The 14,113-nt window shown below is 41.6% G+C and overlaps 1 protein-coding gene across 1 annotated transcript in view; it reads left to right on the top strand.

Moving 5' to 3' along the window:
* The window catches only part of ehbp1 (EH domain binding protein 1), a 387,240-nt gene that overhangs the window by 198,062 nt on the left and 175,065 nt on the right, over positions 1–14,113 (top strand). Inside the window, exons 12-13 of the mRNA XM_078556541.1 lie at positions 4,905–5,083; positions 6,928–6,976. Of these exons, the coding sequence (XP_078412667.1) occupies positions 4,905–5,083; positions 6,928–6,976 (228 nt within the window). The remainder of the gene's footprint in view (positions 1–4,904; positions 5,084–6,927; positions 6,977–14,113) is intronic.

Below are 14,113 nucleotides of genomic sequence, written 5' to 3'. Positions count from 1 at the left end.
GTTACAGTCTTCTCACTGGTGATAGATTTTTTAAAAATCTCTGTTTTGGATCGGTATCTCATCAGTGCTGTTGTACTGGAGTGGAAAGAACAGCAGCAACTTGGCTAATAGTTGCTGAACACTGTCGAACGTCAGCAAGAATATAAATTTTAACTAAAAATTTAGCCCAATGAAAAAGAGATGGAATATTGCTATTTGAACATAGACTTTTAAAATGTATCATTTCAGAGTAAATCTTGCTGTTAACTACTGAACGCTGTTTATTCATTTGAAAATTTACTGCTATAACTAACACTGATGAGATTTTAAGAAGTGAGGACATTGGGTATAGTACCTTTGGTGTTTCTCCATGTAGAGGTTAAATGCTGACTTATGGAGAGAACTGAAGAGTTAATGTTGCAGGTGTGGAGCCTTTGTTAGAACTTGGAAATGTTCCAGAGTAACAGCATTTAAAAAGGAACAGAATGGAGGGAAGGAGAACGTAAGGAATTGGAACAGGAGACCATTCGGCCTGTCAAGCCTGCTCTGCCATTCAATACAATCATGGCCAATCTTGGGCTTCGACTCTGCATTCCTGCCCTCTCCCTATATCCCTCGATTCCCTGAGAGACCAAAAATCTGACTATTTCCACCTTAAATATATCCAACAATGGAGCATCCACAGCCCTCTAGGGTAGAGAATTCCAAAGATTCACAACCGTTTGAGTGAAGAAATGTCTCCTCATCTCAGTCCTAAATGATCAACCCTTTATCCTGAATCTGTGCCCCCTTACTCTTGATTCCCCAGGCATGAGGAACAACATCTCAGTACCTACCCTATCAAGCCCCTTCATAATCTTGAATGTTTCAATGAGATCACCTATCATTCTTCTAAACTCCAGAGAATATACATCCAGTTTACTCAGCCTCTCATCACAGGACAACCCTCTCATCCCAAGGACCAATTTTGTGAACCTTCACTATACTGCTTCCAATGCAAGTGTATCCTTCCTTAAATACGGAGACCAAAACTGCACACAGTATTCCAGATGTTGTCTCACTAAAACCCCATACAATTGTAGCAAGACTTCTTTATTCTTGTACTCCCTTGCAATAAAAGCCAACATGCCATTTGCTCCCTAATTGCTTGCTGCACCTACATGCTAATTTTTTGTGTTCCTTGTACAAGCATACCCAAGTCTCTTGGAACACCCCCAAGTTGGAAAAAACAAGTAAACACACAAACAAGGTGTCAAATTACTTTGCAGAAAACAGGAGTTGGTTAAGTGGCTGAAGTGATAGCAACATGAGACACTCAGAGATGTGATGAGAGAAATTAAAGACATTAACATGACATGGCTATGTGAATAGCTGAGATGATGGTGTGGGGGAGAATTAAGCAAGTTAAAAAAGAAGTTTAAATTAGCAAAGCAGGCATTTAGAAGAAGAAAGCAGGTTAAAACAAGAGTGTAGGTGGTCCCATTAGTATATAATTCTGATATTGACGTCTTATCCTAAATGCCAACTTGGGAGCGGATTGGGGAATTGAAGTGGCAAATGAGAGTTCAGACAGAACGCAGGCATTTGGTTTCTCCAGTGTAGAGGTGACCACACCCTGGGCCAGAAATACAGTGTACTAGGTTAGTGGGACTACACCTAAATTACTGTCTCACCTGGTATGTTTGAGGCTTTGGACAGTAGTGTGAGCAGAGGTCAATAGGCAGGTGTTGCAACACCTGCACTCACGCCCAAAGGCAATAGGGGAAAGACAACTGGTGATGAAAAGTGAACCAAGGCATGTTATATTAAAATTCAGTCCCTTTGGAAAATGGGAAGGAGGAGAAGGGAACATTTTGGAAGTGGCAAAAATGGTGGAAGATGGTCTTGTTAGAGGCAGAGATTTGGACTGGGTTGAAAGGTGAGGGAAAAGGAAATTGCTATCCGAATAATAAGGGAAGAGTTAAGGACAAAAGTACAGAAGATGGGATGTGCTCTGTCAAGGTTCTTGTCTACTGCAGTAGAGAAAAATCCTCGACTGAGGATAAAGGGTATTTTATAAGCTTTGGTGTGGACTAGTTGATCTGCATGTTTGCAGCATTTTTAATATTTTTTCCTGATGTGCAGCAGCTGCAGTTTTTTTGCTTTTTATCTGGTACTACAAGCAACAACAACGTGCATTTAAATAGCGTCTTTAATGTACTAAAATGCCCAAGACACTTCACAGGAGCAATTATCGAACAAAATTTCACACCAAGCCACATAAGGTTATGTTGGGACAGGTGACCAAAAAGTTGCATTATGATTCAGTTCCATTTAAGGAACACCTTAAGGGAGAGTGAGATGAAGAAACTGGGAAGGAATTCCAGACCATAATTCCAAACAACTCCAGGCAGGTCTGACAATGGTGGAAAGATTAAAATTGGGGAGGCCACAAGAGGCCAGAATTGGAGGAGTGCTGAGATCTCGAAGGCTGATAGAACTGGAGGAGGTTACAAAGATAGGGAGGGGTGAATCTTTGGAGGGACTTGAAACAAGGATAAGAATATTGCATTAATATTAGTGTATGTTTTTTAAAAATCAGACACCCATAATTTTACTGAGACAAAGAGCCCTGTATGCATTAAAAACAGAACTGATCCATAGCAATTGATTGTTTTTAGGAATGTATTCCCCTTATTAGTTGTGTATTTAAAATGCTTAACAGAATGTGTACTGCAACAAATACATGGAGCGGAAGTGCAGCTCAATGCATGAGCATTGTTTATTTTAGTAATTAGAGATTGTTTACAAAAGCTGAACAATTAATAGCAGTTCTCAGTTTATTTACTTAGTATCTTGTCTGACAATGAAAAAGCACCTGACTGAAAGTGCTTCAGTGTAGGTAATATGATCGTCAGACATGCAGCAAGTTCATTATAAAGGAATAAGGGCTGACACCCAGCACAGTAAACCTGTAGTAGCACTTGTTGGCCATATGAGGGGGTTTTATGTCCAAAAGAATCAAATCAGTCTGATGCCTAATCCATCTGGCTTTAAAACTTCACTGCCACAGATTATAAGTGTAAAATATATCTTCATAAAAGAGGTTGCATTTATATTGTCAACAATTGAAAGAATACTTTTACTTAACAGTTAAAGTATTCTGGTTATCTGACCTTTGTATTTATTTATCAAAAAAATTATGCAACCCATGTTTGAATTTAACCAGTAGCCAACCAAATAAGATGAAAAGCAGAATAGAGCTGTCTGATATTGCTAATCTATTTATTGACCACTAGCTATATCTTCCAAGATTCACTACCTAATAATCATATTTTAATACTCAACCTTCATCACAACATTCCTTTATTAAATTGAAACGCCTTCAGTTTGATATAATGTGTTGTGGATATAGTGCTCATTTACGATGCTATTTCCCTTGCCCTCTGTTCTGAATCACTTGTACTAGATTTCCTCCATGTGAATTGTACCTACTGATTAAACTTCCACATTCTTTTCCACAAAAAAATTACTACTTATTTAAAATAGTCTTGAAAATAGAAAATAAAATTTGGTCATGAAAACCAAATAATAAACATGTTCCACTAAGTGAAAAAGTAAAACTACAAAGGACCATTACCTTCAAAGCATATAGGCAGCATTGAAAATTAGTCGTAGGAATTTATTTTGCTAATATTTTAATTTTATTTTTTCAGTTTCATTAGAATGATCGTAGAAACTATTTTAGTGCAGTAAGTTCCTACCAAATTGGCCAATATTTATTTCTCAATAAACATCAAAACAACAAATTATCTGGTCATTATTACATTACTGTTTGTGGGAACTTGCTGTGTGCAAATTGGCTGTCGTGTTTCCTATATTACAACAGCGAGTATGTTTCAAAAACACTTTGCATGTCACAAGGTCGTGAAAGGTGCTATAGAAATGCAAGTTTTTCTTTTTAAACCCCACTGAGGAACAATAACTACATTTCAATTAGTAATAGTTTAATAAGCAATCGTATTGAAGTGATTTGCACAACATTTAAATGCATTTTTGGCTTATACACTTTTTGTTACATTCAAAATATCAGATGCACAGGGATCCATGTCAATGTCATACGACCTTACCCAAAATTGTATTTTTCCTTTAGTATGGCAGGGTATATTGTAAAAGAGAATTTTGAAAACAGTGTAGGTATAATTTCAGGTAGTTTGCTTTTATGTTTGAGCTTTAAACTCCAAAGTTTTAATTGAGGGCAGAAAAAGTAATTTTCAAATCTGGAATATATATATTAAAGTAGAATTGCTGCACTGTTTGTCATTAAAATACTCAATATTGGGAGCATTTATTACTGCTGTGTGTAATTTTTATAGAAGATTGGACATTGTTATCTGTATGGTACCTTGCTTAGTACATGTATGTAAAATTTAATAGTACAAGCTGTATAAACTGCAATAGAATATTCCCACATTGTAGACAATATATATTTTGCTACCTTAAAGATAAAGAATTGTGACTAGATTGGTCAACGCCAGATAGAAAAAATGTGAATAGGTACATCTTCAGTACTTTTATCGTTGTATTATGGAGTTTATATTCATGTGAAAAGGTTACAAAATATACCAACTGTATATTATAGGTAACAGGACCTGATATAGGAAAGGCTTATAACCCTGAACTGCCATGATAGTGAATCACCTAGTGTAGTTTTTGGCTTGCTGTTGTATACATACGTAGAGTCCTGTACTGACAGTTTGCTTTTGAGATCATTGCCAGCAGCTAGGATTCATATGATGTATGATTCCTGTCTGAAGCAGTGATTATCAAAACCTGAATGCTGTAATAAAAAATGAAGCAGACATGAAAGGATTCTAATCACTTGGTCAGATCAATTAGTGCTAATTTTGATAACTTTGTTATTCTCATGTTTCCTTTCTCCTTAGCCAAGCCCAATCCCAAGTCCAGTTCTGGGGAAAAAGCCAAATGCTACTCAGTCACTGCTTGCCTGGTGCAAAGAAGTGACAAGAAACTACAGAGGAGTGAAAATCACAAATTTCACCACATCATGGAGAAACGGATTGGCTTTCTGTGCAATTTTGAATCATTTCCGGTCGGACTTAATGTAAGTAATGAAAGTAGTTTGATTAGTATAAAACATCTCAGTTGTGTACTATTTGTTTCCAATAATCTTTAAGTGAAATTCAATTTCACCAGAGGGCACATACCAGGTGGTAGCAGATTGACCTTCTGTTCTACAGCTCAGCTTATTGAAGGTCACTGAAGGAAAATGGGGCAGAGGGTAACAGTGCGGGCTCGGGGTGTGTAATGGAGCAGGGCTATAAGAGGCAGGGCATGTAATTGAGCGGGGCTGTATCAGGCAGGGTGTGAACATAACATAAGAAATAGGAACAGGAGTAGACCATTCGGCCCCTCGAGCCTGCTTCGCCATTCAATAAGATCATGACTGATCATCTTGTGTTTTGATTTCCATATTTGCATCTAACCCCGATAACCTTTGATTCCCTTGCCTAACAAGAATCTATCTACCTCTGCCTTAAAAATATTCAATGACCCCCACCTCCACCACCTTCTAAGGCAGAGAATTCCAAAGTTCTCTGCCCTAAAAGGGTGACCCTTAATTTTAAAACAGTGCCCCCTAGTTCTGGATTCACCCACAAGAGGAAACATCCTTTCCACATCCACCTTGTCAAGGTCTTGTATACTTCAATCAAATCATACCTCACACTTCTAAACTCCAGGGGAAAAAAACCCAGTCTGTCCAACCTTTCCTCATAAGACAACCCACTCATTCCAGGTATCAATCTTGTAAACTTCTTTTGAACTGCCTCCAATGCATTTACATCCTTCCTTAAATAAGGAGACCAAAACTGCACACAGTATTCGAGGTGCGGTCTCACCAGTGCCCTGTATAACTGAAGCATAACAGCCTTACCTTTATGTTCAATCCCAATCCCTCTCATCATAAAGGATAGCATTCCATTAGCCTTCTTGATTACTTGCTGTACCTGCATGTGAGGCTGTATCAGGCAGGGCATGTAATGGAGCAGGGCTGTATCAGGCAAGGTGTGTAATGGAGCAGAGCTGTGTCAGGCAGGGTGTGTAATGGAGCAGGGCTGTATCAGGCAGGACGTGTAATGGAGCAGGGCTGTATCAGGCATGATGTGTAATGGAGTGGGGCTATATCAGGCAGGGCGTGGAATGGAGTAGGGCTGTAAGTGGCAAGGCATGTAATGGTGTGGGGCTGTAACAGGCAGGGTGTGGTTACAGACGAAAAGTGTAACAGAGCAGTGCGTTTACTGGAGCGGGTTTGGAACGGACAGGGTGTGTAACGGAGCAGGGGGGCTGTAATGGGCTGGGAGTGTAATAGATTGAGGGAGGTAACAGAAGAACCCTGTTGGGCCAAATTTGAATTTCACCCCCGCTATGTCTCCATCTTCTTCCCTCCCCCACCCAGTAAAATGATTGTCTTTTTACTGATGGGAGAGAAACCCTTTTCATTTACAAACCTATTTTTTTCTCACCTTGGCTTTGTATTACTAAAACAATGTTGATAGAACTGTCTTCAAGAAATTTACAAATAAAATATTGGTATTGAAATGGATAAGACACACAAGCTTTTACCTCTCTGCGCTGACAGCAAAGGATTACTGCATGTTAAATGCGTTTAAAAAGGCTAGCCTCTGGTGTTCACCTCTTCACTTGACTGCTAGATGGAAATGCTTTGGGAAAGAATTTGATTTCGTGGTTACTTTTATTTTCCACTCTGCTTGTTTAGTTGATTGCTTTACAATGAAATCACTAGTTGCTATATAATGTCATTATTACTACAGATATTTTCCTGTTGTATATTTTGCTTCATTTAAAGTGAACACTAAATACCAACTGCTTTCTCGTCCTCTCCTCTCTTTACCCTGCACCCCACCCCCCCTCCCACCCCCACCCCAGTGACTACAAATCTCTGAATCCTCAGGATATTAAAGAAAACAACAAAAAGGTAAGAACCGCCACAGAAAATGACATGTCTGCAATTTTGGTTTCACCAGTGCTCTTTTAGTAATCCATGGAAGGTGAGGTTGTTTTATAAGGTTATAATTGCTGCTCGCAGAAGGTAATCTCCCCTGCAGTTTTATCTGATGCATTATCGACTCCTGTTTGCATTGGTCACAAACGTTTTAAATCTTCTGGAAGAAAGTCTCTGTAATACAGATATACTTTGCTGTGGCTTTCATCCATGTATTATGGAGCAGATTTTTTTTTTAAAGGTGAGAAAGAGTTTTAACAGAAACCTTCATCTGTTCATTCCATTGCCAATTTCTATAAATTTTATTCGTGCTTTGAGTCATTAATATATAACTCAGTTTTGACAGCTGTCTTAAACAGATTTTGCCCTTTGTGCAGCTCATTTCTTCCTCCTGCTTTTGCCTCTTGTTTGAGAGCTACATTAAGTATCTTGGTTGGTTGGTTGCTTCCTGCAGGTTTATTTCCTGTCTTCTCACAGTTCTGACTGATAACCCCTACTGCCCTTGTTTTGAATGAATGCAAAATGGAGAACAATGCCTGTGTATAGTAACCATGCAAATGCATAAAGTTACTGACATTTCCTCCTCCTAACCAATTAACACAACAACTCAAAATGAATGAATGCTTTCTTTGAGGCCAGAGTCTTTCTCCCTTCTCCCCATTTACCAGTTAAAATGAAGTTGCAGGTGATCGTTGCAAGGGCAGTAAAGGTTAAATTGAAGGAACGACTCTGTTATGTGATGGGCAATACCAGGTCAGATCATAACCTCAGTGTTCCTGTTCATTGAAATCTAGAAGCAAATACATCTTTAAATAATGACTCAAACAGATACATATCAATTAGAAAATAAAATGCGTTTCATAAATCCTAATAGGAGTTTCTCACAATCAGTTATTAAAAGCACATGGAATGTACTTGCAATCTGATCCTGGCTGATATGTTAGCACATTGTGTATTGAGAAATATTTAGAGTTTTGCCAGTGGTGCTGTTGTTGTTGATGGACAGCATTGATGTCTGTCAATCAACCTGTAATTGCTATATTTAGAGTTTTGCAGAAGGAGAATGTAAAGCTTTTTTAAACTGAATAGTGTCCATTCTTTCATGTCTTTCAGGAATTAGGACTATAGAAACAATGCTAATAAATAATGCAAATTGAAACAGACATAATTTTAATTACATTGCTAAATATTTATGTTGAACCTCAGTGATTAAAATTCCGCTTTGTTCCCTGAAAATATGCAAGTTTAATATGTAGCGCATCATAAATTAGAGGAAAAAATGTCAGCACTTGTAGTTTTCAGTATCCTTAGCGATTTAAAAATGTCTTTTTCCACTCAAAATGAAAATATAGGTTCATTAGCCTTTACTTTAAATATGATATTTGGATTATTTATCTCTATTAATTTTTTTAAAAGAGTTGGATCATTTTAATTCCTTTAGTTTTCTCCATTTACCCCAAGAATGTTATCCTAAAGAGGAATTTCCCCAACTGGCACACAGATAGAGACTGAGAGTAAAAACATACATGCAGCTATTACATTATTAGCCATACCAGTTGGGAAAGCAACATGGCCAATATGGATAATATGACTGTTGGGTCTGGTTTTAACCAGAAAAGTGGACTTAAAGGTTGAAGGAAATGAAATCAGATTACTTTCCACATACCAAAAATTGTTTCGCTCTGTACCCACCCACCCGGAAATAAATCACCAGAATGCGATTGCTAGTATGGAATTATAAAATCATAAAATGGTTACACCACAGAAGGAGGCTACTCGGCCTGTCGTGTCCATGCCAGCTCTCTGCAACAGCAACTTGGCAAGTCCTATCCCCTGTCATATCCCTGTATCCCTGAAATTATTTTCTCTTCCGATACTAATCCAATTCCTTTTTGAAAACCACAACTGGATCTGCCTCCACCGTGCTGTCAGGCAATGAATTCCAGATCCCAAACATTTGTTGCATGAGAGAGTTTTTCCTCATATAACTTTTGGTCCATTTGTCATTCATTCTACATCAGGCCAACTCTTCCTTTCACTATCTTTTGGATTCATTTTTATGTTAGCTGCCAGCCTCTTCTCACACTCTCTCTTTGCTTCTCTTATTTTTTTTTTCACTTCCCCTCTGAACTTTTTAAATTCAGTCTGGGCTCTCTATGTAGATTGCATAAATTTAGAATCTAATGCTTTACATTTCAAGGCCTACTTAATTTCAAATGATTAAATGGAAAAATTCTTGGAAGCAAATTAAAAAATGTCAGTGTACCATGCAGATCAAAATGCAAATTGAAGATTGTATACCAATCAGTAATAATCCAATTGTTGCAAAATATTGTACACATGCGTAAAGTAACCTTGAATTCACTCGTTTTTTTTTTGATTAGTACTATAATTTTAAAACTATATAATATAAAGTGAATGGCAAATGGACCAAAAACGACATGAGGAAAAACTTTCTCACGCAGCAAGTGGCTAGGATCTGGAATGCACTGCCAAATGGTGGTAATAGGTCCAAGGTTAGGAGTTGTCTCCAGGTAAGAGCACGCAGAGGATATTCCAGTGTGATCTAACAGACTAAAGTGCACACTTAGGGGAACTTAATCTGTTTATGTTTTTATAATTAAGCAAAAAAACTGAACAGCTAAGCAGAAGTGAACAAGTTACTAAGGTATTGCTGAAAAAAGAGACACTTTGTTGAAGCTTTTCGCCTACCACTCATCAGGACAATTGGCAAGAATGCAATGCAAGAGAAAACAACAAATTTATACTGTATGAGAAGAGAGTGCTGATTGGTTGGCAAGTGGACTCTGGTTAGAGGCTTTGCCATGGAGAATGTACCAGTTGATGGTGACTGACTGAGTCAAGCTGCCAGCTTTAAATTTCAAACCATGCTTGGCAGCTGTCAGTTACCATCAATTGGTGCATTCTCCAAGGCAATGCCTGTACCAATCAGAATGCAAATTTAAGATTGTATACCTATCTTTAATAATCCAATTGTTGCAAAATGTTGTACACGTGTAAAGTATTACCTTTGAATTTAGTTTTGTTTTGATTAGTATTATAATTTTAAAAATATGTAATTGGTCCAAGGGTTAGGTGTTGTTTCCAGATAAGAGCCCTCTTGCCAACCAATCAGCACTCTAGTCTCATACAGTATAAATTTGTTGTTTTCCCTTGCATTGTATTCTTGCGAATTGATCTGATGATTCCAAGACGAAAAGCTTAGACAAAATGCCTCTTTTCTTTCAGCAGTGCTTTAGTTCTGTACTACCAAACAACTATAAGTTACTAAAGCTTGTAATTCTGCAAACCTTGTGATCACAAGATCTCAACCAGTTACTTTGTGATTAACCAAAGTAGTTTTCTAAGCATCCAGGTTTGAAACTGGTAACTGCAAAGCTAAGATTGACCTCATTAGTCCATATATTCACCACTAAACCAGTTAATCCAAGTTTTTTATGAATTAGTCTGAGTTGAGAGATTTTGAAAGAAAAAAAACAATAATGTCAGCACAATCTATCCTGGGCTGTAACTGGTTATAGCATGCAAGTGTTCTAATTACTGAGTTATTGGAACAATTCAATGGGACCGTCAATACTCTTGATAGTTCCATTTAAAACATTTACAGGATTATGGGAGTGATTGTGAAATAATTTAATTCAAATTGTTCAGATGACAGTCTAAACTATGAGAGCAGAATGCAGGTAATTTGAATACTCCTACTTGATCATATTTAATATGGTAATATTTTTGACCACAAGAGTGACATTTAAATTGTTGCTATGTGGAAGATGCTCTTCCCTCCCCTGAAGGCAAGTTTCTGGTCAACAATGGCAGAGCATTGTATGCAGTTCATGCATAATGTTCTTGAATAAAGATTCAGTTTGTGACATAATCAATCCAAGGCTGATTACCTTGAAGCAATGCTGCTTATATATATTACATAAATTTAGTCCATTTTGCATTTTCGAAATTATGTAGTGCTACAGCATATCAGACTCATATTTGTGTAAGACTTCCACTGCTACCCTCCCTTTCTTCAAGTGGTGCAGGCTATGTGAGCATTGTGGTGCTGAATGTTTGTTCCATTGGCCAGAATTTTTCGCTCGTTGGGCAGTGTTGGTGGGGGCAGTCGGGAACCAATTAAGGCCCGCCCAGTGTAGGATGCGGCTGTGGCAACAACGAGAAGGGGCGGGAGCTCGATGACTGTCGGGTCCAATGGCGACCCGGCGGCCGATTCAAAGCGGCCCAGGCACCCCCTGGAAGGCTGCCACGGAGAGATGCATGATGGATCCAGCTGCTGGTGGACACGGCAGGCAGGAGGGCAGGCTGGTGGGGCAGTCGGCCCCATGTTTCTCTGATGAGTGCCTTGCTGCCCTCCTGGAGGAGGTGGCAGCATGGCGAGAAATCCTTGTCCCCAGGGACGGAGTGGGGAGGAGGTGTCTCCCCCCCCCCAAACCTCACCAAAGGGCCTGGGAGGAGGTGGCATCCTGAGTCAGCAGCCTTGATGTGGCAAGGCGCACATGGGTCAGTGCCGCAAGCGCTTCAATGATCTCCTGCGATCAGGATAGGTGAGTACCATTTTAGCATGGGTCACTTAGCACAGCAGTTAAGAGCTGCCCATTCCCACCCTTGGACCTCACAGGTCTTACAGTGTGAGTGGCAAATATCAAAGAGGAAGCATCTGGGCGAGGGGGTGAGTCCTGGCTGCTTGGACTGAATGTGCCTTATGGCTCCAGGGTCACGAATCGGCTGAGCCCCGCGAAGTATTCCTCAGGCGGGATTGGCCAGGCTGCAATGGCAATGCAGGTACAGGGTGGACTAATAAATGCTCCTCTCTCCTTTCAGGAGAAAACATCCCATAACAATGCCGAGAGGGACTGCCCCACGTACTCATCTTGACCCAATATGAGCAGGAGGCCATGGAGCTGGAGAGGCACCATGCGCCAAGGTCAACTGGCCGCGGTGAGATTGGGGTGCCATAGGGAGGTAAGAGTGCAGTGCACCAAGGTCAGAATGTCTGTCATTGCAACCATTCCACTGCAGTCTCTATATTGATGTATGCCTCGAACCTGTAATCCCCATTGATAATGGAAAGACGAGGGCACCCTGATGCATATCTCTGTCTCATCTGGGTGCCAGGCATGCACAGTGACAGTGTAATGACTTCAACTGATGGCATGTCCTTGTTCTTCCTTTCAGTCTCACCAGCATCCCATGGGGTGAGGAGCCTGAAGGCCCACCACTGACCCCAGAGGCCAGCACCCAACAGAATGCACCTGGTGACACCCTCTCTGCCAAGCAGGCACCAGCGCAGATACCAGCTCCTCGGTGGGCATTAGATCGGCAGCTAGTATCTTGGAGCACAATGGTGAGGGCACTTCACACTCGCTTGAGGTGCAGGCGGAGGTAGAGAGTGCCCAGGGCGCCGGCAGTCGGAGGACTGCTGGGGACCAGCACAATGCTCAGTCGGTGGCTGATGATGAGCCTCTGGAGTCATCCCTGAGGCAGCGGATGCTGGAAGTCCAGCAGGGTGTGAAAGAGGACCTGGTGGGGATACATGAAGGAAAGTGTGCCATGTTCTCCATTGTGGAGGAGTCCTTGCGGAGCGTGAGCAATGCAGTGACCCTCATGGCCAAGCGCACTGCCTCCTCCATGGAGAGAGTGGCGACTCTCATGGAGAGGCTCCTCCAGGAGCTGAATCAGGGGTTCCTGGGGATGCGTTCGGACCAACAAGTCCTCACACCAGCAATGACCTCAACTGGTCAGTGTCAGTGTGGGAGATAGATTGGGCACCCAGTGTCCCAACTAGGTGCCCACCCATCAATGGTGAACAGGGAGGTCCAGACCGACTTCATGTTGGCGCACAAGCTGCTTGTCGTCTCTGTGGACTCCTTTCAGGGCACTCCAGATGAGGGCAGCAGCTCCTCCGCCCCTCTGCCAGTGACCGTGGCATCCGATGAGGCTGCGGTGACTGGAGAGAAGCCTGGCTGCTCCCTTCCAGGCAGGACTCCGCACAGGCTCCACGGGCCAGAGGACGACCGCCAAGGTCATCAAGGCCAACAGAACAGCAGAGTGAGCAGGCTGTCTCCAATGCCGGTGCCAGCGAGGGGGGAGCACCTAGACGTAGCACCTGCAAGTGCAAACTTAAAGCACCTTAATCACAACATGGCCTGAGCACGGGTGATATTTGTTTTCCCCACTTTTAATTTAATTCTTAATTGGTGTGATGGAGAACACCTCTGAATTTCATTTTGTTAACTTTATGGCCGGCGCCAGATCACTAAATGTGTTTTTATACAACAGCGCTCTGGGTGCTTCATTTGTTCTGCAGGTGCAGGGTGACCCATGGTGTTATGATTGACTTGTTTCTCATTAAACTTTATTGAAATGGCACATGGTGCATGTTGTTCACCAAGCAAATGTTCCTGTCAGGGATCGAGTATGGAGCCTACAGCCCTGCCATGTGATGCTGGTTGTTCTAATTTGGTAGGCTTGCTGAAGGAGCGCTGGATCAAAGCGTCCCGGGTGTCCCTGCCTCCCTGGAGGTTGCCCAGGTCAGCTTCTATGCCCTCAGCATTATCCTGACCGTGCTCATCCTCGGACTCACTACTGGACTCACCGTCTATTGCCTGAGCAGCTGCGTCAAGATCATCTCCCTCCACTGTGACCCCCTTTCCAGTGCCAGATTGTGGAGAGTGCAGCATGCAACCACTATTAGTGACACATGATATGGGGGGTATTGAAGTGCGCCCCCTGGACAGTCCAGGCATCGGAAGCGCATCTTGAGAAGACCGATGGCTCTCTCCACCACAGCCCTTGTGGAGCCGTGGCTCCTGTTGTACCGCTGCTCGGTCTCTGTTCTTGGATGGCGGAGACGCGTCATGAGCCACCTTCTGAGGGGAATAGCCCTTGTCACCCAGTGGCCATCCATCAAGCTGGACTGGAGCACTGAAGAGCCCCGGCACCTGGGAGTGTCTCAGGATGTAAGCATCATGGAAGCTGCCTGGGCACCTTGCACAGACTTGTAGAATCAGCATCCTGTGGTCACACTATCTGCACGTTCATGGAGTGGAAGCCCTTCCTGTTGACGAAGGCACCCGGCTCACC

The sequence above is a fragment of the Cetorhinus maximus genome, chromosome 14 (assembly GCF_964194155.1).
Source record: "Cetorhinus maximus chromosome 14, sCetMax3.hap1.1, whole genome shotgun sequence".
In the NCBI taxonomy this organism is placed as follows: Eukaryota; Metazoa; Chordata; class Chondrichthyes; order Lamniformes; family Cetorhinidae; genus Cetorhinus; species Cetorhinus maximus.
Note: the sequence above shows the minus strand (reverse complement) of the source record. Positions and strands in the feature narration are given on the sequence as shown.